The sequence below is a fragment of the Catharus ustulatus genome, chromosome 29 (genome assembly GCF_009819885.2).
Source record: "Catharus ustulatus isolate bCatUst1 chromosome 29, bCatUst1.pri.v2, whole genome shotgun sequence".
Lineage (NCBI taxonomy): Eukaryota > Metazoa > Chordata > Aves > Passeriformes > Turdidae > Catharus > Catharus ustulatus.
This window is the reverse complement of record NC_046249.1, coordinates 4,452,906-4,476,597: the sequence shown is the minus strand read 5'-3', so window position 1 is coordinate 4,476,597 and position 23,692 is coordinate 4,452,906. Positions and strand designations below refer to the sequence as shown.

The following is a 23,692-nucleotide window of genomic DNA, read 5'->3' as shown; positions in this document are numbered from 1 at the left end:
CAATTTCCCCCCATGGCAGAGACCCCCCCATGTTGATGATGCTGGGCTGGGCCAGCAGGGGAGGGGGGGATTCTGCCCCACTCAGGTGAGACCCCACCTGCAGAGCTGCCCCCAGCCCTTGGGAACAGCAGCAGGAGGACGTGGAGCTGCTGGAGCCAGGCCAGAGGAGGCCACGGAGATGCTGCAAGGGCTGGAGCCCCTCTGCTCTGGGGACAGCCTGGGAGAGCTGGGGATGCTCACCTGGAGAAGAGAAGGCTCCAGGGAGAGCTGAGAGCCCCTTGCAGGGCCTGAAGGGGCTCCAGGAGAGCTGGAGAGGGACTGGGGACAAGGGATGGAGGGACAGGACACAGGGAATGGCTTCCACTGCCAGAGGGCAGGGCTGGATGGGATATTGGGCAGGAATTGTTCCCTGGGAGGGTGGGCAGGCCCTGGCACAGGGTGCCCAGAGCAGCTGTGGCTGCCCCTGGATCCCTGGCAGTGTCCCAGGCCAGGCTGGATGGGGCTTGGAGCAGCCTGGGACAGTGGAAGGTGTCCCTGCCATGGCACAGGGTGGCACTGGATGAGCTTTGATGTCCCTTCTCACCCAAAACATTCTGTAACTCTGCAGGGGAAGTGGGGACAGGGTGGCCAGGAGCTCTCCCAGGCCTCAGCCTCCTGCAGCAACTCCTCTTTTCTCTGCACCTCAAGTGGAGCCTCTTTTATTTAAAAACCTGGGGGGGAAAAAAACCAAAACAAAACAACAAACCAGCAGCCAAAAGCATCTTGCTCCTAAAACCACCTCCAAGCACTGCCTGACAGGTGGCTTCTGGGCAGGTGACATCCAGCTGTCCCCTCTGGGTGAGGGCAGAGGTCACCGAGGCTCTGAGCATCCCTGCCAGGCTCTGCCCAGCCCAGTGCCACCAGCAGCAGCTGAGGTGGGACACCCTGGGCAGGGCCACCTCAAGGTCCCCTGGCAGCAAAGCCGTCCTTGTCATCCCCACCCCCATGGGTGTAAAATGAGGAAGTGGTGGGAGGGAAAGAAAACTCGTCACAGTCGTTCTCACATCAGAAAGGCAAAAGCCGAGTGCTCCGGGATGGCCCCGGGCCGGCGGTGACAGCAGCCCCGAGGAGCCCGGCCTGGCAGGGACACAGGGACATCATGGTGAGTGCCAGCACGGCCCTCCTGGGGACCCCACCCTGCTCCCCTCGGCCCCCCCGGCTGTCACCTCCTATCCCTGCCACCCCAGGGTCACCTCGGGGTGCCTCAGCCCTGCCCTCTGCTGCACCCAGCCCGGTCTCTGCCTGCCAGGGCCCTGCCCATGTCCCTGCTGGAGAGGGGACAGTGTTCCCCAGCTGGGGACAGCGCTGGGTGAGGCTCTGGGGTGGGTGTGCGGTGCTGGTGTCCCCCAGGACAGGGTGGGGACCACCAGGGGATGGGGCTGTGCTGGCACAGGGAGATTTGGGTTTTGCTGTCTCTGCTGTGGTACCCACAGGACAAATTGCTGTTCCCAGTGGTTCCCAGTGGTGCTTCTGCTGTCAGCACTGCTGGTGCTGGTGGTGCTGGTGGGGCAGGGGTGGCAGCCAGGTGCCCCAGGCCAGGAGGGACCCTCGGGTGCTGTCCCCAGGTCAGACCTTGCAGGGGATGGGGCTGCAGGGAGGATGTGGGGCTGCAGGGAGGGCAGCAGCCGCTTCTGGGAGCTGTTCTGGAGGCAGAAGAGGAAGATGAAAGCTCTCCAAATTAGGAAGATGCTCAGACATGGGGTAAGGGGCTGTCAGCTCCCAGCTCTGCTTCCTGTGCCCCTTGGGGTGATGCTGTCCCCAGCTGTTTGCACCCAGACAGGAAGGGGACAGTGGCCAGGCTAAAACTGAACCTTCTTCCACCCACGCTTGTGGCTGTCACCTCCCAAGGGCTGCTCAGATGCTGTCCCCAAAGACACACTGTCCCCTCCTCACCACCTGAAGCTGCTCTGTGGCTTCCTGGAGGACCAAAGGACTTTACAGCCACAACCCTGGGCCCTGCCAGGCCCAGCCCCAGGGCCAGCCCTGTCCCCAAACCCTGCTTGTGCCTGGCTGTGGCAGTGATGTGACAAAGCTGCTGCTGCTCTCCAGGCTTCCGGTGGTTTTTAAGATGTTGATGCTTCTGGGCTTAGCTTATCTCGACTCTGAAGGTGCCACCTTGGGCTGCATCCGCTCCTTGCTCGATGCTGCAGAGTTATTTTGTGGTTTAGACCACAACTTTGAAGAAAACACGATGTTTTGGATGTGCTGCCACAGGGCTGCTCCCCTCCCCGCCCAGAGATCCTATCTGAGTGCCAGGAGCATCCTGGCACAGGGGTGGGGACAGTCCCACAGCTGGGGATGCTGAGGGGCTCCTCATGTGTCACCTGCCACCTTTGGAGCAAAGTCCCTCATGCACAGGGGCTGCAAAGGGCACCTGCAAGGTGGAGGGGGGACAAAAGCTTCTCCTTGCTTGGTATGAGGATGGAATGGCTTGGTCCAGGAGCCCTTCCCGGGGCAGCTCTGGCCTGGGGCACAGGAGGGGACTGGACAGAGCAGACTGGACAGAGCAGGGGACAGGAAAGTGCTGCCCCAAACCTCTGGAAGCAAATGAACTTGTGCTCCCACTGCCCACAGGGATGTCACCTGCAGCCCCACCCCATGGGAGCTCTCTGGGCAATACCAGGGCTTTAAAGATCCCAATTCTTCTTCAGCCTGATTTTACTCAGGTTTTACCTGATGTTTTAGTGAGCCCAGACCCTGCAACCCCCCTGACACGCTCAGGGAAGCCAGGCAGGAACACCCAGAGCTCTGCAGGTCCCCAGGACAAACCCTTCATTCCCCACCTGTGAGCTGGTGTTTTCCTCACAGCTGGGCTGCACCAGGTGCCCCAGCAGAGCCAGGAAAGCCCCTGAGCTGGCCCAGGGGAAGAGGAGGTGAAGACACACTCAGTGACAGCTCAGAGCAGTGGTGTGGCTGAAGGAGAATCTCTGGGTGTCAGCTCAATGAGCTCTCAGTGCAGGAAATGCTCCTTTGCCTTCATTTGGCCTCGATCAGCAGCTCAGGGTGCCTGTGCCAGCAGGTGTGGGGGGATGGGGGCAGGGCACAGAGGTGTTTGGCTGCCCATGGGCTTTTCCCTCTCTTCTCCTGAAGCCCAGGGTTTGGGCCAGGGTGGGGTGAAGCTGGGCAGCTCCTGGGGACCCTGGGTGACACCACAGAGACCTGGAGAGGATGGCTGAGCCCCCCTGGGTTTGTCCAGCTGGATTTCCTAGGGGATATTAGGAGGAAGGCCAGAAAAAGGCCCAGGAGGAAGAGGAGGAGCTCCCTGGGTGACTTCAGGCCGTGTGAGCAGCCCTGGACCCTCTGAGCCCCCTGAGCTGACCCAAAAAAAGGTGTTGGGACAACACAGCCCCTTCAGCAGCTCTGTGGGTTTGACTTGCATTTGGGGTTTGGAGAGGGGGCACAGGGGATGCAGTGAGGAGGGAGGTGAGCAGGGGAGCAGCACATGATAGAGCCAGGTTGTGACTGTCACCCCAGGGTGGCTGTGGGGGGCTGGGGACACCCAGTGAAAATCAGAGGCTGCCAGGAGCCTGCAAAGGTGTCGGGATCCAGAGCCCTGAGATCTTGAGAGCCTGCAGGGAAATCAAGCAAAAGGGGAAGAGAAGAAGAAAAGGGAAATGGAAAGAGTAAGAGGCCAGGGCTGATGGGGGAGAAGTGAAATCGGTGACAGGAGCATGGGGGGTGAAAGAGGAAGCGTGGGGATGGGGAAAGGGGGGGCACAGACTGACCCAGATGGGGCGTCCCCTCCTGGGCACCGTGCCAGGGCCACACGGACACCACAGCAGTGCCAGCCTGTTTGTGGGGACACCACAGCAGTGCCAGCCTGTTTGTGGGGACACGAGGGCCAGGAGAGGCTGTGGGTGGGTTTTGCACCATGAAATCCCCCTCCCAACCCAGGGCTGTGTTTACCCCACAAGGGCTGAAATCACAGCCCAGCTCTGCTGCCCCCAGGGACAGAGCTGGGTGAGCTGGGGACACTCGGAGGGTGCTGGCCCCTCCCTGGCAGGAGGAAGGGGAACAGGGGCACGGTGGTGCAAGGAGGATGTCGGGGTGTGGAGGATGCCACCACCACCCTCCCCTGCAGTTCTCTGGCTCATAATCATCAACTGCTTCGTTAGTGCTTCATTAGCCCGGGTGAGGGGCAGGGGGCTGGGCAGGTCCTGTCCGCTCCTCTGCAGTGCCAGGATGTCAGGAGGGATGCAGAGGGTTGGGACAAGCCCCGGTGCACCGAGCTTAGAGCTCTGCGAGTTCCCAGCCCGGCCAAACCTCTCCCTTTGCACCACGAGGTGTCTGGTTTGGAGTGACAGCTGAGCCGGGACCGGTCCCAAAGCTCAGGGGGTCACAGCCAGCCCTGGTGGCAGGAGGTGGCCTTGGCACAGTCGCTGTGTCCCCCCAGGGCAGCAAGGAGCGCTTCCACTGGCAGAGCCACAATGTCAAGCAGAGCGGCGTGGACGACATGGTGCTGCTGTCCAAAATCTCGGAGGATGCCATCGTGGAGAACCTCAAGAAGCGATTTATGGACGACTTCATCTTTGTATCCTTCTCCAGGCAGCGGGGACAGGCACAGGGAGAGCAGGGATGGGCTCTAAGGCTCTGCCAGGGCACGGGACAAACTGGAGCTGCCCCAGCGCTTGCGGCGTGTCCTGTGCCCTGCGGGGACAGGTTTGGGACCGGCTGTGCCACCCCCGAGCTGAGCTGCACTTGGCAGAGACACAACAACCAAAGCTCCTGTCCTGCCGTGCTGCAGGACCCGCCTTGGTCCTTCCTGTGTAGCCGCAAAGCCCCGAGCAAAGCCCCGAGCAAAGCCCCGAGCAAAGCCCCGAGCAAAGCCCCAACCGCTCACCTCCCCCTGTTCCTGTCACCGGGGTGGCAGCAGTGACCACTGTCCCCTGTTGGTGTCACCCACCCCCTGCCATGCCCACAGCATGTCCTGGCTGCTCTGAACCCCCCACAAATTAAAACAAACCCCAGATGGAGCGGGAGCATCCCTGCAAGTCTGTGCCACCCCTCGCCCCCAGCAGTGCCAGGACACAGGGGACACCATCCCAGAGCAGGGGACACCATCCCAGCACAGGGGACACCATCCCAGGACACAGGGGACACCATCCCAGGACACAGGGGACACCATCCCAGCGCAGGGGACACCATCCCAGCACAGGGGACACCATCCCAGGACAGGGGACACAGAGTTGCTCCATTCCCTGCTGCCATCCTGGAGCTGGCACTGCTGGGCACCACAGCTCTGGGGGAGGACAGGGACGTGTCCCCAAGCCCTTGCTCACCCCACACCTGCCTGGGGACATGGCCAGCTTGGTCCCTGCTCCCGGGGCGGGGGTGGCTGTCCCTGCTGGGGACAGGGAGCAGAGCCCCGAGGGGCACACAGGGGGAGGGCTCAGGGGTGGCAGAGGTGCTGCCCACACCGCTGCATTTCCCCCGGAGATGTGGCCCTGTCCTTACAAGGCCATGTCCCGGCTGTGGCTCAGCCACCTCCCCCCACAGCCCTGGGGCTTTACATGCGTTTGGGGCTGGCTTTTTTGGGTTTTTTGCTTTGTTGTTTTGAAGGGAGAAACACCCCACGCCACCTCTCTCTTCCTTTTTTTCCTGTGCTGCTGCACGCAGGGCTCTGTCCAGTCATGACTCAACATCCCAAGCTTCTGCATTTCCCAGAAAAGCTCCCTCTTGCTGCCCTTTGGCCTCTCTCCCCCCGCAGGTCCCGCTGGCAGGTGGGACACAAAGAGGATATCAAAGGTTTGGGATAACCCCACCTGCACTGCTCCTCCCCATCCCGCATTTCCAGGTGCAGTTTGCTGCTTTTCCATGGCCCTGCCCGCACCGAGTGACTCGGGGAAATGAATGGCTGGTGGGCAGGGAAAGGCAGGAGCCGCGATTCCTCTCCTCTTTGTGCCTCAGTTTCCCTGGATGTAAAATCAGAATGGGCTCCTGCTGGAAAAGCTGCAAATGGAGCGTGAGCTGAGGGTGGATTCCAGGGATGCTGGAGAAGCTTTTGGAGCCGATTTTCAGAGCAGGGATTTGAGGGGATGCTCCTGCACCCAGCACGCTGCAGGGGACACTCGGGGCCCAAGTCACAGAGCAGCTCTGCCCGTGCCAAGCTGGAAACCCTCGTGCCATTCCTGCTGCAGCTCCCAGGACGTGGCAGGGACCCCATCACCACCTTCCAGCCTCCGGGGAGGGGTTGGGCACTGGGAATGGGGACATGGGAAGGGACACGTGGCCCTTGACCTGCTGCCCAGACCTACATCGGGCCCGTGCTGATCTCCGTGAACCCCTTCAAGCAGATGCCGTATTTCACCGACCGCGAGATCGAGCTGTACCAGGGCGCGGTGAGGCTGCCCCGGGGCCAGCCTGGGCTTCATTCTGTGCAAACCCCCTGAGGGTCCCCATCCTCCACAGCCCCTTGGCTGCTGCAGGGGTCAGTGCTCCCAACGAGAGACCCTGCAGCAAATCCGCATTCCTGGGGAATTCAGCTCAGAAATGCACGCTGAAGAAACCCAAAGATGGTAAAATGCAGCTGAAGTGGCTCTGCCCCAGCGAGCCTCCCAAGGAGGAGAGAGGGGAGAGCAGAAAACACCAGAGCTGCTGCTGATGAGCTGGTGTTTGTGGGGAGAGGCTGATTCCCACCTGGGCAGAGTGAGGGGGATTTGGGAGCTGGGGGTTGCCCTGTGCCCAGCACTGCTGTCCTTGTCCCTTGTTTAGGGTCAGTGAGAGGAGGCTGGCTCTCCTGTGGGCAGCTAAGAGGATTTGGGGAGGGGAGCTGGGGGCTGCCCTGTGCTCAGCCCCTCTGTCCTTGTCCCCTGGTTAGGCCCAGTATGAAAATCCCCCCCACATCTACGCCCTGACTGACAACATGTACCGGAACATGCTGATCGACGGGGAGAACCAGTGTGTCATCATCAGGTACTGGGGGACACCGGGGCACAGCTGGGGTGTCACTGCCTCTGGGGACATCTGTCCTCACCACCCCTTCTCCCCAGCCAGGGGTTTTTTCTTCAACTGAAGAGTTGGCTCCTGGGCTCTGGGTGTCTGGAAGGCAAGGCTGTGAGCAGGGGCGTCCCAGGCAGGGACAGAGCCTTGTGCAATGCAGCTGTCCGGGGCAGTGTCGCAAGGGAAATGCTCAGGATGTGGGGCAAGGCTGGAGACTTCCCCCTGAGGCTTCCAAGTCCCCCTCCTCCACTTCTAATCCAGTGACAACAGATTTAATGTCTCGTGGAGCAGCTCCTCACTGAGCCATACTCTGTTCACACTGATACCTCTGGGCAGCTCCATCCAAGGGGGTGGCCACAGTCCCCAGAACTCACTGTCATCCCCTGGTCCAGCTCCAGGACCCACCTCAAAGGCCCCAGGACGGGTGGCTCTGGTGGGGCCATTTCACATCTCTTCTGCTTTGCCGTTTGCACAGCGGGGAAAGCGGAGCTGGGAAAACGGTGGCAGCAAAATACATCATGGGCTACATCTCCAAAGTGTCTGGGGGTGGGGAGAAAGTCCAGGTAGGTCTGTTGTCCCCCCTGTCACTCATCATTTCACCTCCCAGCTGATCCCCACCACCCCAGCCCCAACCCCCCTGGCTGATGGTGACACATGGAGCAGCCACTCCAGGGCTTGGGACACACAAAGCCTCAGCTCTGTCCCCAGGCCTGGAGTGGGACACAGCTGTGTTGAGCCCTCCCCTCCTGTGTCCCCAGCACGTGAAGGACATCATCCTGCAGTCCAACCCGCTGCTGGAGGCCTTTGGAAATGCCAAAACTGTCCGGAACAACAATTCCAGCCGCTTCGTGAGTCCCTGGGCAGTGTGGGGGGTCAGGGCTGCAGCAGAGCCCTTGAACAGCTGGGTTGGAAAGGTGACCTTTGAGATCGAGCCCAGCCATTCCCCAACACTGCCAAGGCCACCACTGGGCCAGGTGCCACACCCACACAGCTTTTAAATCCCTCCAGGGATTGACTCCACCACAGTCTGTTCCAGTGCCTCACCACCCTTTCAGTGGAGGAATTTTTCCTGATATCTAAATCTCCCCTGGTGCAATTTGAGGCCATTGCCTCTGTCCTGTTGCCTATTACCTGGGAGAAGAGACCAACCCCACTTGGCTCTAACATCCTTTTGGGCAGTTCAGGGAGTGATGAGGTCTCCACATAAACCATGAAATCTTCAGCCAGGGGTTGGACACCCCAGCAAAGCTCCTCATGTGGTGGGGAAGGAGTTGGGGGGAAATGAGGAATCCCCTGAGGCAGGACCACAGCTCTGAGTGGGATCTGTGCTGGAGCAGGGAAAATACTTTGAGATCCAGTTCAGCCGGGGTGGAGAACCCGACGGGGGCAAGATCTCCAACTTCCTGCTGGAGAAGTCGCGCGTGGTGAGCCAGAACGAGTGCGAGCGGAACTTCCACATCTACTACCAGGTATGGGGGTGGCCTGGGGCCACCAGGCTGCAGGGGGGACCAGAGCTGGGTCACCACAGCCCCCTGTCCCCTCCCAGGCATGGGGATGGCCCTGGAGCCACCAGGCTGCAGGGGGAACCAGAGCTGGGTCACCACAGCCCCCCTGTCCCCTCCCAGCTCATCCAAGGGGCATCCCAAGAGCAGCGGCAGAATTTGGGCATCATGAGCCCAGATTATTACTACTACCTGAACCAGACAGACACCTACCAGGTGGAGGGCACAGATGACCGCAGCGACTTCCACGAGACCATGGTGAGTGCCTGGGAGGGAGGGGAGTCCCCAGAAGCTCTGGGGCTGGGTGGGGGCTCACGGGGTCTGTGCACCTCCAGAATGCCATGCAGGTCATCGGCATCCGCGGCGAGGACCAGCAGCTGGTGCTGCAGATCGTGGCAGGGATCCTGCACCTGGGCAACATCAGCTTCAGGGAGGAGGGCAACTACGCCCGGGTGGAGAACACTGACTGTGAGTAGCCAAGTGGCTCTGGGGGACAGGTGGGGACAGCCACAGGGATCCTTGGGAAGGAGTGGCAAAGGGAAGCAGCACCAGCACTTTCCCCAGGTTAGACATGGGGACACTGAGGCGGCAAGCAAATGGCTCAGCCAGAGCTTGGTTAGCCAGGGGACAGATGCCAGGTGTAACTTTGGGAGCGGAAGGACCCATCCCATGTCCCCAGTCATTGTCCCACTGCTGTCCTTCACACTTGGGTGGGGCTGAGGGTTTCAACCACGGCCGGAGCCAGGTGGGGAGGACACAGCCCTGACCAGCCCCACTCTGCCCAGCCCTGGCCTTCCCTGCCTACCTGCTGGGGGTCGACCAGGAGCGCCTCAACGAGAAGGTCACCAGCAGGAAAATGGACAGCAAGTGGGGCGGCCGCTCCGAGTCCATCACCGTCACCCTCAACGTGGAGCAGGCGGCCTACACCCGCGACGCCCTGGCCAAGGGGCTCTACGCCCGTGTCTTCGACTTCCTGGTGGAGGTGTGTGAGAGGGGATGGCACCCCCTGGTCCAGGAGACTGCCAACCCCACTGCCCTGCACCCACCTTGTCCCCTCTGCCCCACAGTCCATCAACCGGGCCATGCAGAAGCCGTATGAGGAGTACAGTGTTGGTGTGCTGGACATCTACGGCTTTGAGATATTCCAGGTGTGTGTGGCTGTGCTCTAGGAGCCTGGCTGGGAATGTCCTTCCTGCTCCCACAGCCAGGACAACACCTGCATCAGATGGCCCTGAGAAGGATCCCTGGAACAGCACCCAAGCGCTGCTGGTTGGGGTCTCCCCCATGAGCCAGAGGAGCAGAAGACAACACAGCACCATTTTCTCTTCCATCTTTCATGCAGAAAAATGGCTTTGAGCAATTCTGCATTAACTTTGTGAATGAGAAGCTGCAGCAGATCTTCATTGAGCTGACCCTGAAAGCAGAGCAGGTATGGGGGGCTGGGCTGGGGGGTGGGGGGCTGTACCAGCACCCCAATTCCTGCACCTCCCTCCTCCTGGCACCACAGCTGGAGCAGGGAGTCTGCAGCACATCCTGGGGGCTCAGGACCCACCCAGCTCTCCCTGTGCTTGCCCAGGAGGAATATGTGCAGGAGGGGATCAAGTGGACACAGATCCAGTACTTCAACAACAAGGTGGTGTGTGACCTGATAGAGAACAAGCTGGTGAGTGGGGTCCCCTCTGCTGAGGAGGCTTTTTGGGGAGCAGAGGCACCCAGGGACAGGGGCTGGGTGAGTTGTTCAGGTGGCAAAAGCTGGTCCTGCCAAGCAGCAGAGAATCCCAGACTGGTTTGGGTTAGCAGGAACCTTAAGAATCATCTTGTCCCACTCCCTGCCAATGTCCCAGGGTGCTCCAAGCCCCGTCCAGCCTGGCCTTGGACACTTCCAGCACCCGTGGGAGGGCACCAGCTCTAAGCTGTGGCTCAGCATGAAGCAGCTGTGCCCAAGTGCAGGACTGGGCCCTGCCCCACCCATGGCTTCTCTCTCCCTGTCCCAGAACCCCCCTGGCATCATGAGTGTCCTGGATGATGTGTGTGCCACCATGCACGCCACGGGTGAGGGCGCTGACCAGACCCTGCTGCAGAAGCTGCAGGCGGCCGTGGGCACCCACGAGCACTTCAACAGCTGGAACTCGGGTTTTGTCATCCACCACTACGCTGGCAAGGTGGGTAGGGCACCCCAAAACCCACCCCCTGCACCCCACAGCCCCACCCATCGCAGCTGAGGTCCCCTCCTGTCCCCAGGTGTCCTATGACGTGAATGGCTTCTGCGAGCGCAACCGCGACGTGCTGTTCACCGACCTGATCGAGCTCATGCAGAGCAGTGAATAGTGAGTGCTGGGCACCTGGGACACCCCAAACAGGCTGGGAAAAGGGCAGAGTCCTCAACATCCAGATCGTAAAGGCTGGTCCTGCTTTTGTGGGCATCACAGCTTGGGGTGCTCAGTCCTGCCCCATGGGCACTGGGGGCATCCCAGGCTGCAGGGCTGGGCAGAGCGGGATCATCCACCAGCTCTGCTCCTGCTCCTGCTCCTGCTCCTGCTCCTGCTACTGCTCCTGTCCCTGCTCCTGCTCCTGCTCTTGCTCCTGCCCCTATCCCTGTCCCTGCCCCTGTTCCTGCTCCTGCCCCTGCCGGGGGTGCTGAGGGAGGAGGGTCTCAGCCCCACAGCAGAGGATTTCCCAGTGGCAGAAGGCAGAGCTGGAGCTGGCCTCAGCCCAGGCCGTGCTGAGCCTGGGGAGCCTGGCAGCTCTCAGCTGGGGACTGTCACCTCCCTTCCAGCGGTTTCATCCGGATGCTTTTCCCAGAAAAACTTGATTCTGACAAAAAGGGACGACCGACCACCGCGGGCTCCAAAATCAAGGTGTGTCCCATGGGCTGCAGAGCAGCAGCTGCCTCTGGGGAGTGGCAGGGGCTGTGCTCCCACCACCCCCTCTGATGCTACAGAGGTCAATCCTTGCACCAGAAACAGGCCAACGACCTGGTGAACACGCTCATGAAGTGCACCCCACACTACATCCGCTGCATCAAACCCAACGAGACCAAGAAACCCCGGGACTGGGAGGAGAGCAGGTAACAGGGAGCCCACAGGGAACCAGAGCTGCCCATGGAGAGGTGTTAGTGGCACCACATATTAGGGGCTGGCTTCTTTTTTCCTCTGCCTTTACTTAGAGTTAGAACTGAAGCATGAGAGATAGGATTTTTGTGTTTGGACTTGGTTTTTTTATTAATTTTTATTTACAGTCTAGTAAGTTTTATAGTACTTTTAGCTAACAAGTTAAAAGCAAGAAAATGGAGCTGTATTTTGCTTGTCACAAGGCTTAACTATTTAATTAAAAACTAAAATTTATATTATTTATACTTTTTACTCAATCACTAAACCCTTGTGACCCGCACTTCAGGATTTTTTATCTAATTTTAAAAAGTGCTACCTAAAACTAAGAAGAAGGAAGAAGAAGAAAGATCTACTGCCTAAGAACTTCCATCTTGTCTCATACTTACTGCTGTATTTTAAAATCTCAAATTTAAAACCTTTCACCATGTGATATTACACATTTCTATTTAAACTACACACTAGTGATTTTAACTCAAATTTAGAAGCCTTTTCTAAGGCTTCAAGTCAAAAGCAATTCTCTTTTGGGGGTCAGTGTTAGAAAGCATAGAAAGTTCAAAACTCTCAGGGTTCAGGGTTTCAGCAGAGATGTGAGCAGGACCAGCTATCCTCCAAAAACTGCAGCCCTGGGCTGGTCCCTCTGAGCACAAGGAGTGTGTGGGGACACATTGTCCTCTTTAGGTGCACCTTTAGGTCCCCTCCTAACCTGTCATCCATCCCACACTGTCCCTGTCATCCATCCCACACTGTCCCTGTCATCCATCCCACACTGTCCCCCCTGCTGCCAGGGTGAAGCACCAGGTGGAGTACCTGGGGCTGAAGGAGAACATCCGTGTGCGCCGGGCTGGGTTCGCCTACCGCCGCCTCTTCCACAAGTTCCTGCAACGGTGAGCAGCACAGCTGTGACCCACAGCACCTCTTCAGGAGGAAATTCCTCCCTGTGAAGGCGGGGAGGCCCTGGCACAGCCTCACAGGTGAAGAGAGGTGGGGGTGTTCAAGCTGGAGAAGGCTTCAGCGAGACCTTCCAGGGAATAAAGAGAGCTGGAGAGGGACTGGGACAAGGGATGGAGGGACAGGACACAGGAAACGGCTTCCACTGCCAGAGGGCAGGGTTAGAAGGGATATTGGGAAGGAATTGTTCCCTGGGAGGGTGCCCAGAGCAGCTGTGGCTGCCCCTGGATCCCTGGCAGTGTCCAAGGCCAGGCTGGACAGGGCTTGGAGCAACCTGGGATAGTGGAAGGTGTCAATGAGATGAAATTTAAGGTCCCTTCTAACCCAAACTATTATGGCATTCTGTGACCCTGCTCTGTCCCCACAGCTATGCCATCCTGACCCCCGAGACGTGGCCGTCGTGGCGCGGGGACGAGCGCCAAGGGGTGCAGCACCTGCTGCACTCGGTGAACATGGAGCCAGACCAGTACCAGATGGGCCGGAGCAAGGTGTTCGTCAAGAACCCCGAGTCGGTGGGTGGCCTGACCCTGGGGGCACTGCCTGTGGCTGGGTGACACTGGGGAGGGTTTGGGGTGTCCTGGCTCAGCACTGCCTGTCCCTCCCAGCTCTTCCTGCTCGAGGAGATGAGGGAGAGGAAATTTGACAGCTTTGCCCGGGTGATCCAGAAGGCGTGGCGCCGGCACATCGCCATCCGCAAATACGAGCAGATGAGAGAGGAGGGTAAGGACAAGGACACTTTTCAGGTGCCTTTCATTGGGAAAGCCCAGCTGTGAGACCAGCAGCCTGGCTCCTAATCATGGCACTAATGGTGACTAGGTGATGGAGGAACCAGCCCATGAGTTGTTGGGAGTCTTTTCCCACTCTGAAAGGAGAGCAGAGACTTCTTGCTCCTATTTCCAGCCCCGGGATCCTTGTGCTGTCTCACTCTGCATTTCACAGCCTGCACAGGGATGGAGGGGAGTAGCTGGGAGTCAGTGTTGGCACAAGGATGGGACAAGCCACTGGTCCCTGCCTGACCCCATCATGAGTTTTCCCACCCTCCCAAGTGTGCAGGAAAAATCAAGGAGGAAAACCCAGAAAACAGCTGGGTCCATCCCTCCCTTTCACAGCACGAGGTTTTTTGAAGGCAATTAATGGGTTTCAAAGCCAGCCAAGCTCAAGCAGCTGGGATCCTTCCCATGGCATAAACAAGCCCCACTTCTTGCTGCCATGATCTGTGTGACAGCTCCCACAGCTGCTTTGGGAGGCTCTGAGCTACCAGCACAGAGCCATGTCCAACCTGCACCTCTTTGGGGTCCCTCCCAGCTGCCAGCATCCTCTACAACTTCAAAGAGCGGCGGAGGAACAGCATCAACAGGAATTTCGTGGGGGATTACCTGGGCATGGAGGAGCGGCCGGAGCTGCGCCAGTTCCTGGCCAAGCGCGAGCGCATCGACTTCGCCGACTCCATCACCAAATACGACCGGAGGTTCAAGGTACAAGGACACACCTGGGGCTGGGGACTGGCCAGGCTGCAGCTCCTGGTGGCTTCCCTTGGGTGGGGTGTGTGTGTGTGGGGATTGTGCCCCCAGCAAAACCCCCTCACCCCCTTCTCCTGCCCTTTCCCAGCCCATCAAGCGGGATTTCATCCTCACTCCCAAGTACTTCTACCTGATCGGGAGGGAGAAGGTGAAGAAGGGGCCTGAGAAGGGGCAGATCAAGGAGGTGCTCAAGAAGAAGGTGGAGCTGCAGGCGGTGAGCGGAGTCTCACTGAGGTGTGTCCCTCACCAGGGGTGTGTCCCTCACCAGGGGCTCTGCAGGGGAGTCCCCATGGCTGGGCTTCCCCTCCATGCCCTGGTGCTCCCCAGTCCCTCATCCATGCTCTGAGGAGGAGGCTCCCATGGGTGCTTTGCAGAAACCAGGGAGTTTTCCGGCTAAATCTCCCTCCAAATTTCCTTGGGGCTGGCTGAAGCCCAGCAGGGTCCCCCCAGCCCAGCTGGCACCAGCCTTGGTGGGGCTGACACCCCTGGTTGCTCCCCCAGCACCAGGCAGGACGACTTCTTCATCCTCCACGAGAATCATGCCGACAATTTCTTGGAGTCCATCTTCAAGACAGAGCTGATCAGCCTCCTGTGCAAACGCTTCGAGGAGCTCACGCGCTCCAAGCTGCCCCTCTCCTTCAAGGACACGTAAGGATGGAGGCCAGGAGAGGTGACAAAGCAGGACAGGGTCCTTCCTGTGAGCACAGCCTCATGGCTTCTCTCACCCCCAGACTACAGTTTCGGGTGAAGAAGGAGGGCTGGGGCGGCGGTGGCACCCGCAACGTCACCTTCATCAGAGGACAGGGCGACGTGGCCACCCTCAAAGCTGGAGGCAAAACCCTTACGGTCAGCATCGGGGATGGGCTCCCCAGGAATGCCAGTGAGTGCCAGGGCACTGGGGGGTGGCAGAGGGGGGACACAGGAGCGCTGGGGTCCCAGGGCACAGCTGGAGGCCTGGGAGCATTGGGGTGAGCTGGGTGTACCCTGTGGGGTTTGTGTCTCCCCTGGGAAGGACCCATTTCTGCTCTGGTCATGGGGCAGCACAGGGACCTTTGGGGAACAGGGTACAAATGAGGGGACAGCCCCTACAACTGGCTCTGAGGACTGTCACCTAACGGGGGGCTTGTGTCCCCCCAGAGCCCACAAGGAAGGGGGCAGCACAGGGCAGAGGTGGCAGCAGGTGTCCAGCACCCTCCCGAAGTGCCCCACCAGCACCCAGAGGTGAGCAGAGGGTACCAGGGCGGGGGATATCCAGGGGTGCAGGCTGGGCATGACCCCCTTTAATCCACCCTCCTGGGATGGGGTGTTCCAGGAGCCTGCAGGAACGGGGGTCCCCAGATCTCCCGTGGTGATGGCTTGGCCCAGAGGGACACCTACAGGATGCCCCAGAAGCACACGCGGGGCCCCCCGGCCGCGGCTCTTCCCCCCCGCAATGCCGGCCACCAGCACAAGGCACAGCCCCCATCCGAGCACAACATGGACTTCCTCAACGTGCCCGACCAGGGGGTGGCTGGGTAAGTCCTGTCCCACGTCCCTCTCCCTGCCCCATCCTCCTCTCCCTCTGCCACCAGCAGTGGGAGATGCTTTCCCCTCTGAGGAGGGGACCAGAGTGGGGCAACCTGGCTTTGCTGGCAGGACACATCTCCCAGGCTCTTGTGCATCCCAGTCCTCCCAGTCCCTGCTCTGGGAGCACCCAGCTGTAGGCATGGAGCTTCCCATTGGTGTGGGGCAGCACGGTGGGCAGGAGGGTTCTGCTCATCCTGCCCCAGTTCCCCCAGTCCCTGAACTGGGAGCACCCAGCTGGAGCATCCCCTTGGTGGGAGACAGCAGGATGAGCAGCTCATCCTGCCCCAGCTCTCCCAGTCCCTGCATTGGGAGAATCCACCTGCAGGCAGAGAATACCTCAGGGTGGGCATGAGGGTGCTGGTCATCCCGCCCCAGTTCCCCCAGTCCCTGAACTGGGAGAATCCACCTGCAGGCACAGAGCATCCCATGGGTGGGGGGCAGCAGGGTGGGCAGGAGGAGCTGCTCATCCCTCCTGCCCTGCCGGTGTGGACCCCATCCCTGTGTCCCCTCAGGATGCAGCGCCGGCGCAGCGTGAGCCAGCGGCCGCCCCCGGCCCGGCGCCCCAAGCCCCAGCCCAAGGCGGAGGGGCCGCGGTGCCGGGCGCTCTACCAGTACATCGGGCAGGACGTGGATGAGCTCAGCTTTAATGAGGGGGATGTCATTGATGTCCTGATGGAAGGTACCAGGCTCCTGCCCTGCCCAGCTCCTCTCCCTGCCCTGCTGGCACCACAGCTGACTTCTTCTCCCCTTCCCAGATGCCTCTGGCTGGTGGAAGGGCCGGCTGCACGGCAAGGAAGGGCTTTTCCCTGGGAATTACGTGCAGAAGATCTGAGCTGGAGGAAAGGAAGAGGTCACCATCTTCCCACCCCACTTCCAGAGGCTGCGCCCAAGGTAGCAGGGGTGGCTCCGTGAAGTTTTTCCAGCAGTGCTGGCACAGAGTGAGCGTTTCCTCAGGAGCCCCCGGACTGTGCCAGTGCCAAGCGCTGGATCCCGCAGCCCCTTTAGCCGGGGCAGCCCTGCAGCAAGGACGGGCTCTTGGCTGCTTGTTCGTACCCTGGGACTGATACTGCTCTGCGGTATGAATAGAATCGTTGTTAATAATTATAGTAAATAACCAGACTCAGCACACCCGACTCAAATACTGAGTTTGGGGGTTGTATTTCACCCTAGTGCCAGCTCTCACTGTGGCTGTGACAAAAGCTGTGACGTGGGCAGACACAGATCAGAGGCAGCCCCGCTCCTCCCACAATGAACCCTCCAGAAAACGCTGAATACACAAACCAGCTCTCCCAGGGCTGCAGCTCAGGCATCTCCACGCTCCGCTGTGACTCTGATCGCTCAGCACAGCCCCGGGGCTGCCGGGGCAGCGGTAAAACAGGACCAGGCTGCTGTCACCGTGCCCTGGTTCCACAGGAAAAACCCCAAGGATCGCTCAGACAAAGGCCACGGAGCTGTCACAGCTTTGTCTGCCGGTGCTCAGGGAGCTGCGGGCAGGGGGGTCTCAGCCATGAGGGGCCAGGATCGATGCTTGGGGTGGCAACCGCGACCCTCGGCCGTGCCGGCTCCGGGGACACCCCAAAGCCCAGGGCAGGGGGACAGTGGGGCTGGGGGTGCTGCTGGGGCTGAGTGCCACCCACAGCTGCTCCAGCAGCTTTTCAGCCGGGAGAGCCATGAACAGGGCCCAAACGTCCGGCTCATGGCCGGCCCTGTGCCAGAGGAAGTGACGACAGCCTGACCCCAGAGAGCCCGGCCTGATCCCTCAGCCCGGCCCTCCTCTTCCTCCTTCCCTGATCCCACAGCCCGGCCTGATCCCACAGCCCGGCCCTCCTCTTCCTCCCTCCCTGATCCTGACCCCAGAGAGCCCGGCCTGATCCCACAGCCCGGCCCTCCTCTTCCTCCCTCCCTGATCCCACAGCCCGGCCTGATCCCACAGCCCGGCCCTCCTCTTCCTCCCTCCCTGATCCCACAGCCCGGCCTGATCCCACAGCCCGGCCCTCTTCTTCCTCCTTCCCTGATCCTGATCCTGATCCCACAGCCCGGCCCTCCTCTTCCTCCTTCCCTGATCCCACAGAGCCCGGCCTGATCCCACAGCCCGGCCCTCCTCTTCCTCCTTCCCTGATCCTGATCCCACAGCCCGGCCTGATCCCACAGCCCGGCCCTCCTCTTCCTCCCTCCCTGATCCTGATCCCACAGCCCGGCCCTCCTCTTCCTCCCTCCCTGATCCCACAGAGCCCGGCCTGATCCCACAGCCCGGCCCTCCTCTTCCTCCTTTCCTGATCCTGATCCCACAGCCCAGCCCTCCTCTTCCTCCTTCCCTGATCTTGATCCTGATCCCACAGCCCGGCCCTCCTCTTCCTCCTTCCCTAATCCCACAGCCCGGCCTGATCCCACAGCCCGGCCCTCCTCTTCCTCCTTCCCTCATCCTGATCCCACAGCCCAGCCCTCCTTTCTTCCTCCCTCCCAAGCCCCCCTGGAGCTGCTCCCAGGTCACACAGGCCTCCCTACCTCAGATTTGGGGGTCCAGGGGTGTGCAGGGGACCCTGTGTCCTCCAGGGTGGGATTAACAGAGGGCAGAACACCACTGGGATGGGAAATTTTCCATGGAATTCCAAGTTCCTCACAGCCCTACACTGGAAATTATGGTTTCCCCCTCCTCCTGCCACAATGGGGTTTTTCAGCCCCTGCAGTCCTTAGGGTGATTTTTCCTGTAAATCACAGCTTTCTAGGAGTCCTTGCACTGCAGAGTGCAAGAGGCAGGTGTCTGATTTTATTTTAATGAAAAATAGTGGCTTTGGAAACTCTGGAGATTTAGGAAACTCCTTCCTGCACCTTCAAGCCCTTCCTGGGGGCTGGGGACTGGGAATGGGGGGCACCACCGCAGCAGTGGGTGCTGTCAGTGGGATGCTCCCGCTCAGCCCTGCAGGGAGGTGGGAGCTGGGACAGCTCAGGCACTCCCTGGGGGCTCCAGAGGACTCTGGATGCTCCAGGGGCTCCCAGGGTTTGGATTTGGGGGTCTCTCAGAGGCTTCTGCTGCTGTGAGGATCCTGGAGGGTCCAGGGGGTCTGGGCTGCTCCTCAGGGCACACATGAGCTGGAGGGGTGTCCCCAGGAATTTGGGATGTCCCCAGGAGCCCAGGGTGTCCCCAGGAGTCTGGAGTGTTCCCAGGAGCTTGGGGTGTTCCCAGGAGTCTGGTGTGCTCACAGGAGCTTGGGGTGCTCAGAGAGCCCTGGGATGCTCCAAAAGGCCCAGGACTTCCCACAGGGCCCAGGGTCTGAGCACCCCAGGATGCTCTGAGCCCCCTGCACACTGCAAAGCACCAGGATGCTCTGAGGATTCCAAGATGCACCAAAGCCCCCCAAAAGCTCCAAAAGCCTCAGGATGCTCCATGATCCCCCTGGAATGTTCCAAAGCCCCTGGGGTACTTGGCAGAGTCCCTGGATGCTCCAAAGTCCCAGGATGTTCCAAAAGCCCTGGGATGCTCCAAGGCCTTCAGCGTGCTCAAGGCGCTGGGATGCTCTGAGCCCCTGACATGATCTGAGACCCCAGGGTGCTCCAAGAGCGCTGGGATGCTCCAAAAGCTTCAGGATGAGCTGATGCCTTTCCCTCTCTGGGATGTTTCAAGACCCCCGGGATGCTCCAAAATTCCCGGGATGCTCCAAAATTCCCGGGATCCTCCAAAGCCCTCAGGATGCTCCAAAGCCCCGGGATGCTCGCGCTGCCCGCAGGCGCTGGGATGCGGGGTGCGGAGAATCTCCCGGGAAAAGCAGCGGAGGGGGGGAACGGGGCGGGGCGGGGCCGGGTCCCCCCCGAGGCCCCCGCCCGCCCTTCCGCACGTTCCTTCCTCCCCCCCCGTCATCCTCCTCCTCCTCCCCCCGCTCTCGCGACAGCTCCGCACAGAAAATGGCCCCGCGGCCGCCCCGCCGCTGATGCGCGACCCGGGCGGCGCCGGCCCCGCCGCAGCCCCGGTACGGCCGGGAGGGACCGGGAGGGACCGGGGGAGGACCGGGATGAGGGAACGGACCGGCACAGGGGATGGGCTGACACAGGGGGGTGCGCGGACAGCGGGGGCTTTACCGGCACCGCGGGGGTGTTCCGGCACCGGGACCGTATCGGCACCGGGATGTGCCGGTACCGGGGGTGTGCTGGCACCGGGAAGGGAGCACTGGCACCGGGGGATGTACCGGGCCAGGGGTGTACTGGTACCGGAGCTGGATCGGTACCGGGGGGTGAAGCAGCACCGGGGCTGTACCGATCCCGGGGGATGGACCGGCACCGGGGTGGTCTGGGACCGAGAGTTGTCCTGGCGCCTGCGGCTGGACCAGCACCGGGCTGGAGCTGCACTGGAGCGGGGAGGGGGGCCCGGGCTAGCGGGGCTTTGCAGGGACCTGCCCCAGCCTTGGGGAGCTCCGGGTCACCGGGCCCCTGCCTATGGGGTGGTGGCCGTGGGGGTGCTCCCGGAGCTGTCACTGCTCCCTGGACTTGTAGCCATGGGTACATGGCCCATGGAGGGCTACCAGCCCCAGAAAGCAGTAGCCATGGGGGCTACTTGTGGGGCTGACGGCGACAGGGAGCCGCTAGCCCTGGGTGTTGACAGGTGTGTGACCTGTGGGAACACCAGGAGCGCCCTCCCATCCCGGGATGCACCTGCCGGGATCTCGCCGTGCTCCCTCCGTCCTCCCACCCCTGCGGGAGCCGCTTTGTTGCTGTCAGAGCCGGGAGCTCCTGGCCTTGGCCAGGGTGTGAACTTGCCTGGTGCTGCTGCTCGGGCTCAGCTTTGTCCAGGCTCAGGGACATCCCCAGGTGGCTCCTGAAGGGATAGTGGGGTTTTTTCCCAACCGCATAGCTGATGTGGCCGGGTGGATGGGCCATCCACGGGCAGGCAGGTAAAGGTAGGCACCAGGGTGGCGTGGGAGTGCAGGGAAATGGCAGCAGGGCTTGGAGCAATCTCAGGGATAGAGGGGACCGCCAGAGGGGACAGGAGCCTGGGCTGTGCTGTCCCTGTGGCCACGACGGGGATGTGACACCGAGGCCGGGCACGGGGCTGAGTGCCCACCTTGTCACTGGGCTCGGGGTGGGCTCCTCAGGCTCTGCAGGCAGATTCGGAGTTGGAAAGCAGGGAACCCCCCCCAGCGAGGGGCAGCACCCGAGGCAGCAGCTTTGCTCCAGCCCATGCCGGGACCGGGGCACCCACCTTGCGTTGGGCACCTGGAACATCCTCCCCCCCAGCACCCCCGGCTCTCAGAGGGCTCCCCGCGGTATCTGAAGGCTCCAGGAGGATGCCCAGGGTGTGTTTTAGTTCGGGCTGTGATCTGGTGGCACTGGCGGAGCTGAGCCCTGGCACCGCCGGCGCTTCCTCCCCCGGCGCTCGCCGGCTGCGCGATCACATGAGCCCCTTGTTCCCAGCCTTTGTCTCATCTCCTGCGCCGAGGAGCCGCGTTTGGGGGGAGCCTCCTCATCCTCGGGCCTCAGAGCACACACAGAGATGCTCAAATCGGATTATTTGTCCCATTTATCCTCCCGGGGTGGGTTGAGAGAAGTCTCGGGATATGGATAAAGCCCCCGGATGGTTTGAGGGGGATGAGCTGTGTTAATTATTCACTGAATCAGCAGCAGAGCCTGCTCGGGGTGAGCAGCAGCTGCAAACATCCTGCCCACCCTCATGGCTGGCAGCCCCCTGGAAGGGATTTTGGGGTCCCTGTTCACCACAGGGGTCGGGATGAGGGAGTTTGGTGTCAGCAGCTTTTTGGGGAGGCTGAACCTGTAGCAGGAAAAGCCTGGGGATAATGACAGTGACAGTGGTGGCTCCGGGACTGGGGGCTCCAGGGCAGGTTTGCACTGGTGGTCACATCTTGGGGAGAATCATATTTCTAGGGGGCTGCTGTCTCTGGGGAAATTGTGTCACCAAGGGGGTCACATCTCTGGGGCAGTCACATCTCTGGTGACCACAGGAGGTCACTGGGGATGGGCACAGTGGCAGGTCAGCAGCACCTGGGACATGTCATGCTCAGGGCTGCAGAACAGACAGTCCTGAAGGAAAAGTGTTGGCCACCATCCCATGGGAGGTGACAAATGACAGCAAGATGATCCAGGTGCCACCTGCTCTCCAAAAACCAGTGGGCTGGGCACAGGGCAATGCCACAGTGCTGCCACCATGTCCTCTGCCATGTCACCCGTGGGGAACACTGGGACCACAAGCCAAGTGCCCATCCTGCCTGCCCTCAGGGGATCTGCTCAGGAGGCATTTTCCCAGCTTTTCCAGAGAAAAAAAATCAGCTTACAAGGCATCACTGGAATGCTGCAACAGGGAAATGGAGAGCTGCATCTGTGATCCCAGAGGGACAGCACGGAGCTTCCAACATCCACAGGCACTGCTGGGTTTGACCCTGGAGCTCCAGGAGCTCCCTGTCCCCCCTGCTGCAGTGCTGCTGGGGAAGAATTTCCTGATTTCTTGCAAAAACTCCCCTATGCTGCCCCAGAGCTCCCAGTGGCCCTGCTCCCTTTGGGCTCACCTGGAGGCCACCAGGGGTCTGCAGGGGTCCTGAGCCCAGGCTGTGCCACCCAGCTTTCATCCAGAGAGCATTTCCAGCAGGAATTTTGGTTCACTGCAGTCTCCAGGACCGGTGGTTCCCAGAAAGGCTCTGGCAGCTCTGACACTTGAGGGTTGGGCATCAAAACGTGGCAGTGCCACATGGACACTGCCCAGGGGCTGGGCAGGCAGACACAGCCCTGCCTCGACCTTTTCAGCATAGTCTCCCACAAAAACAAGATTCCCAAGACCTTTTTTCCCAACAAACCCCTCATTTCTGCCTGATAAACAAAGCTCCATCAAAGCTGCCGGGAACTTCCCGTGTTTACCCCGTGTCCTGCAGGGATGGAGGATGGAGATGGAGCACCCCCTCCATCCAGGGCTGAATTTCCCCTCCTGGGCCATGACTAGCCCCAGCCCTGCCTCAAATTCCCTTTTCCATGGCCAACCCCCTTCCATGGTTGGCTGATTCCATCCCGAGGCCGCTGAGCTGAGAAAACAACAACAAAAAAAGCCCCACAACCCCCAGACAAAGCCAGAAGCCCGGGGGCAGCCACAGGAATAATCCCACATGGCTTTTTCCCCCCTCCCTGATTTATTTCCCACTGGGCTGTGATCCCAGAGTGCTGGGTGCTGCAGGAACAGCTGCTGAGCCTGACTTGGCCAGGCTGAGCCCCTCTGGGTGAGACCCCCCGGAGCCAAAAGCTGGGAAAGTGTCTCTGGAGCAGATGTTAATGGGAAGGATGGGGTGCCCCAGCCAGCAGAGCTGATCTCCAGGGAGATTTCACAAGAAGTTATTGAGCTCTTGGGGAAACATTGCTCAGTGCCCACTTCACAGCCTCAGTGCTGATATTATTGTTGTTATTATTATCATCAATATCATAATTATTATTATCAGCATTATTATAAATATTTTTACCCTTTTATCCATTTTATTTTATCCTTTTGTCCTTATTTTCATCTTTACTTATTATTTTTAGCATTATTATTGCCATTATTATAATCATTTTCTCTCTCACTCCAACATTAAGATACTACAGAGAAATCTCCCAAACTGAGGAAGTTTTCCAGATGATTTTTCACTGGGAATTAGAGTTTGGCTTATCCATGTGGGAGCCTCATGCCAAGGCATTGTGAGGCCAAGCCAGTGTAATTTCGGGCAGGAACTGTGCCCATCATCAGCTCCCAGTCACTCAGTGGGACCTGCTGCTCCTCCTGACTGGAAAACCCTTTGGAATTTTGGGGGGATCACCCAGTGAGCCCCCCAGCCCTGGGAGCAGGAGGCTGGAACAGCTCCAGCAATCCCTGGTATGGCTGTGCCTTGGAGGGGATCCTGGAGTTTGGGGGAATTTTTGGCTACAGTTGCTGTGGGCTGGGCACGAGCAGGATCCTGGTGATGCCTGGGGGGATGTTTGGGGGCTTTGGGGAACCCCCTGGGGCGGGAAAGGCAGGAAGGGACAGTGACAGCTCTGGGCTCTGTGAAAGGAAAGGCAGGAAGGGACAGTGAGAGCTCTGGGCTCTGTGAAGCCGCGATCTCCTGCG

At 60.3% G+C, this 23,692-nt stretch overlaps 1 protein-coding gene across 3 annotated transcripts; it reads left to right on the top strand.

The window, feature by feature from the left end:
* The first annotated feature begins 1,038 nt into the window (after positions 1 to 1,038).
* Positions 1,039 to 17,391, top strand: MYO1F (myosin IF). 3 transcript variants are annotated; one of them, XR_004420328.2, is made up of 29 exons: positions 1,039 to 1,141; positions 4,433 to 4,570; positions 6,288 to 6,377; positions 6,857 to 6,951; positions 7,454 to 7,541; positions 7,737 to 7,826; positions 8,316 to 8,447; positions 8,604 to 8,738; positions 8,816 to 8,948; positions 9,266 to 9,462; positions 9,548 to 9,628; positions 9,823 to 9,909; positions 10,057 to 10,143; positions 10,475 to 10,642; positions 10,722 to 10,807; positions 11,257 to 11,338; positions 11,441 to 11,547; positions 12,376 to 12,474; positions 12,906 to 13,050; positions 13,144 to 13,258; positions 13,844 to 14,013; positions 14,147 to 14,292; positions 14,560 to 14,706; positions 14,790 to 14,938; positions 15,196 to 15,279; positions 15,371 to 15,572; positions 16,137 to 16,303; positions 16,380 to 16,700; positions 16,795 to 17,391. XR_004420328.2 is itself a non-coding variant. In XM_033082491.1 (28 exons), the coding sequence occupies exons 1-28, from the start codon at positions 1,139 to 1,141 to the stop codon at positions 16,454 to 16,456; spliced, it is 3,300 nt and encodes a 1,099-aa protein (XP_032938382.1). In that variant the 5' UTR covers positions 1,039 to 1,138; the 3' UTR covers positions 16,457 to 16,750. The 3 variants fall into 3 exon arrangements, 2 of the variants coding, with proteins under 2 accessions (XP_032938382.1, XP_032938383.1); XM_033082491.1 differs by lacking the exon at positions 16,795 to 17,391 and having other exon boundaries at positions 16,380 to 16,750; XM_033082492.2 differs by lacking the exons at positions 16,380 to 16,700; positions 16,795 to 17,391 and having other exon boundaries at positions 14,790 to 14,904; positions 16,137 to 16,235.
* The last annotated feature ends 6,301 nt before the right edge of the window (positions 17,392 to 23,692 follow it).